The sequence below is a fragment of the Pinus tabuliformis genome, chromosome 6, assembly GCF_031772625.1.
Source record: "Pinus tabuliformis cultivar Carrire ecotype Pingquan chromosome 6, CPIR1, whole genome shotgun sequence".
In the NCBI taxonomy this organism is placed as follows: Eukaryota; Viridiplantae; Streptophyta; class Pinopsida; order Pinales; family Pinaceae; genus Pinus; species Pinus tabuliformis.
Genome location: NC_142292.1, coordinates 21,117,695 through 21,121,919, shown reverse-complemented (window position 1 = coordinate 21,121,919; position 4,225 = coordinate 21,117,695). Strand labels below are relative to the sequence as shown.

The following is a 4,225-nucleotide window of genomic DNA, read 5'->3' as shown; positions in this document are numbered from 1 at the left end:
GAGATATTTGTTAATTGATAATCCTCTCTAGTGATTCAGATGCCTTTACCCATTTATTTATTTTCTCATATTTTTCCAACACATGATTAGAAATTGCAATCAGATTTGGAGGAAGAAGGAACATTAGTCAGATACATAGGGAAGATTGACCCTACTACAGTCCATTGTTCTTAAAGCATACTTCTAACAGTGACTGCAGGTACATGACCTCATGAAGAGCATGTGATGATTATCAGGTCCACAGGATCAATAGTGTATGATATCATGGGGAGCTATGCATGAGTATCTTGGTGATAGTTCTCTAGTTTGGTTTGATATTCATTTGGTGATGCTTATACTGCTAACATTGCATTTATGAAGTAACAGTGAACAAGAACATGTATGGTATGTTTAGAGGGAGATGATGTGATGAGAAATTCAACATTTTACTTTATGTATGTGGATCACCCCACCCGACACATTTGTCGTTGAATGATCCCTATTTAATTCAAATAAAAAAAATGTTGTCTTTTGAAATGTGAGTTAATTGATCAATCTGATGAATATGTGTCTGATATGTACCCCTCACCAATAGAGTAGACGGAGTTCAACACCGAGATTTTGAACTCCCAGGATTCATTTGCAGGCCTGAATCAAATTCTTATGAATTCAACTTAATAAGATATATACTCCTTGGATTCCTATGGGTTATTTAATTCTTCTTATCATCTATAGGATTTAATAGATCTGAAAACTTATTTCATTAAGTTGGTTCCTGATGAGTAGAAATGGCAACAGGGCCTATGGGAAGAGGAAGAGGGCAGAGCAACAAATGTTAGCAATGGTAGTGTATATAATGGTGATCTTGAAGTGGAATCTAAAGTGAAAACAGGAATGGAAGTAACCTCGACCTCCATTGGGATTCAAAAAAACTCCAGACGAGTATCCTCAAGGTCAGTTAGCAGAAGATAGGTTAACATTGTCAAAGCTCACTTTTCCTGGCGGGAGAATTTCCAGAACCAAGGCCGCTACATTTGGAGACAAAAAGGCATCTAAAGTCCAATTCTCTCTGAAGTCCGATGTAGGGGTTGCTTCATCTGAACCTGAGCTTGAAGTAGAGGTAACTCAAATGATTTAGACTTCATGCATAGAGGACAACTCGTAAGAGTGGCCATGCCATTCAAAAAAGGGCTATGCTTTATGGTTGTGCATCTATAACATTTGTGTTTCTATTGAGTGCTGCTCTTAATACCTGAAAGGTAAAAAAAACTACAAAAATATAGCCATGTTTTTAATTATTGGGCAATTACCTTGTTCTCCTCCCAATCTTTCTTTTATGAGTGAGATATTGCATGGATTTTGATCCAAAATAATCTTGTTGAAGAAACTCTAAATGTAATAGTGTTTTTTTAATGTCCTTTGTTGGAAGTACAAGATGGAATTTGGGAGAAAAGCATGAGATGTTCTACCCATTCGAGAGTAAGCTTTAGAAATCTGTATGAAGTCATATGCGAGGATGAGGAGAAAGGTCTTGAGGATACTGAATTAGAGAATGACTTCACAATGCATAAGGCAGAATTAACATAAAGCAGGTATACTTTACGCTTTATCAATCACAATCCATGCTTGTATTTCTAAACAAATAAATGTCTAAGTGGATTTTTTTATGAAGTAATGCAAGGTTGCAATTTATAGCTGCAACAAAAAACTGCTAAATAAATTGGCTATTCCTTTGTAATGCAGCTTTCCAATACAAATATCCTCACCGATGGCAGAAAGTGAAGAGGATGTTAGCCAAAGCTATCTGGTTCATTCATCTAGTAAATCCACTCCTCGAAGAAGGCTTCCAAAGGATTTTTTATGTCCCATAAGAGGTTCGCTTTTCACAAACCTAACCACCCTAGAGACAGGCCAAACATATGAACGTCAAGCAATTTAGGAATGGCTAGATTGAAATTCCACTTTTTATTGTTTTTATTAAATAATGATATATTCTCTTTGGAAAGGGAGATGCTGAATTTAAATATACATACCATTAAAATTATCACAATTTGACAATCCTATCTGGGTCTCTTTGCATCTTTCACCACAGTCGCTAATTATATTAATATTAAAATTAATCAAAATATTTAAAATCAAATTTCTAAGCAAAATTCCCAACGAAATTTGTACCGAATGTACCTGAACGTTTTGAACACTGTACATGAAATAGACGTCAATAGCACTGTACTTTTTCTATTAATTATTGACCGTGCAAAGAATATTTATTATTTATTTCCAACATCACTTTTCCTTTCGAAAAGAAAACGACACGTGGAGGTTGAAATTTAGGTTCTCCACCTGATCCGCGGTGTGAAATTTAGTACCTAGCGCGAAGGAAGAAGAAAAATAACCCAAGGGATAGGACTTCGGAGCGGAGAGATACCGGCGCCATTAAAGCCTCCCCAGTGCATTGGCGTATAATATTTTATCCTGCCGAGGGGCATTCATCGTTAGTCGAAACCCCGACCACTTAGGCATTCGGCTCGATGGCAAGCTTTACAGTTGCTTCAAGCGGGTTGCTAACCTACCCCCTGCAAAATAAGGTAGGTGCGATCGTTTTGGCCTTCATTTGTAGTTTTACCTTTTGGGTATATACCTTCTTTTCTGTATGAACGAAACTAAATAACAGTGCTGTTCCTTTCAATGGGCGTTTTGCTTCGATGGTTTTGAAATATTTCTTATGTATTGAAGTCAAATCTGGATAAGGTGTGGTTTACAGAAGTATTGATTGCTTGGTCAATGGCAGATGGTTTCTCAATTCAATGGTCTGAAGAGGATGTCGTTTGCTCCTAGATTGGTGGCCCTGCCATCACTTGGGTCTTTTAAGAGCGTTTTCCCAATCGTCCGCGCAGTACGATTTCTTTTCCTTCATAAAAACAACAGTCTATACCGATTCATTATGAATCTCACTGGAAATTCTGTCAATTATTCTGAATGCCAAAATGTTAAGATACCACTAAACGTAATCTGGGGTTGTGAGAGGCTTGTCCATATTGATGTATTAGTGCAAAAGAGTTAAAAGACTTTAGTGGTTACCGTTGACAATTAAGTTTTACTGATAAAGTTGCCTTGGTGGAGGACAGGCAAAGGCAGAGACTCTGAGCAAAGTGTGTGATATTGTAATAAACCAATTGGCATTGCCAAAAGAGACAACTTTGACAGCAGAGTCCAAGTTTAGTGAGCTTGGGGCCGATTCTCTTGACACGGTATACTAACTTTTGGGCTTTTTGCTAAACATGGCTTAACTATGCTTCGTTCCTAAGACTTGGAATCTGTGTACTAACTGTGGTTTTTATATTTTTCAGGTGGAGATAGTGATGGCCTTGGAAGAGGAATTTAAGATCACCATGGAGGAAGAGAGCGCTGAGAGCATTACAACTGTGCAAGAAGCAGCTGATTTGATTGAGAAACTTGTTGAGAAGACAGGGGCCTAAGGAAAATCCATAACATTATTTGGGTTTTGATGTAAAGGAAGATCCAATGCGCTTGTTTCCATTATGTTTTGTATTCTATGTCGTTTCTTGAAGGTGATAAATATTTGGCTTTGCCAGTTTTCTTGTATTGAAGTCATGCCTGATGGTTTGTGATTGACTTTTCTAAGGGTTTGGATTGTACATGACACTTTGTATTAGTTTCCTGGTTTGACTTGGAAAATGTTCCATTTTTGAATTATACTTAATGGTGAAGAAAATTTCTCTTTGTTGTTGTGATTGGAGTTTGTTTCTTCTGAAAGTAATTCCTGTCCTGTCATACTTGAACCCTTAAAAATGACCATTAATGTGATGGTGACTGGACTTGTTGATTTTTAGTTAGACTTCTCTCTATTGGACTTCTTGACATTCATCTTGATTTCTTTTTTAAGCCTGCAAAGCTCAGTGCTCTAATGCAACTCCGTGCTTATTAGGAACGTGCATTTCTCCCAGTGGCTTTGAAGATCCACTGGCCATAAATACATGGAGTGGCTGTGTAAGGACTTCTAAATGTTTTTACAGGGAAACACTATGAATTCTGCAGAGGCGGACAACATGGTATCTGCAACTTTATCGGAACAGGCTGCTTACTATATAGCACAAATTACACCCACAACATATATAAATCAAAGAATATACAGACACAATAAAGTGATAGCCTTCATCTCTGAGTGAATACTTATTGAAATCGATGCTATTTCTGAAATACTTTCCAGTGGTAAGAGGCACTTGAA

At 37.3% G+C, this 4,225-nt stretch overlaps 1 protein-coding gene across 1 annotated transcript; it reads left to right on the top strand.

Moving 5' to 3' along the window:
* The first annotated feature begins 2,338 nt into the window (after positions 1-2,338).
* LOC149257018 (uncharacterized) lies at positions 2,339-3,731 on the top strand. The gene is made up of 4 exons (XM_089368923.1): positions 2,339-2,564; positions 2,768-2,872; positions 3,105-3,227; positions 3,327-3,731. The coding sequence occupies exons 1-4, from the start codon at positions 2,508-2,510 to the stop codon at positions 3,453-3,455; spliced, it is 414 nt and encodes a 137-aa protein (XP_089225049.1). The 5' UTR covers positions 2,339-2,507; the 3' UTR covers positions 3,456-3,731.
* Positions 3,732-4,225: the final 494 nt, after the last annotated feature.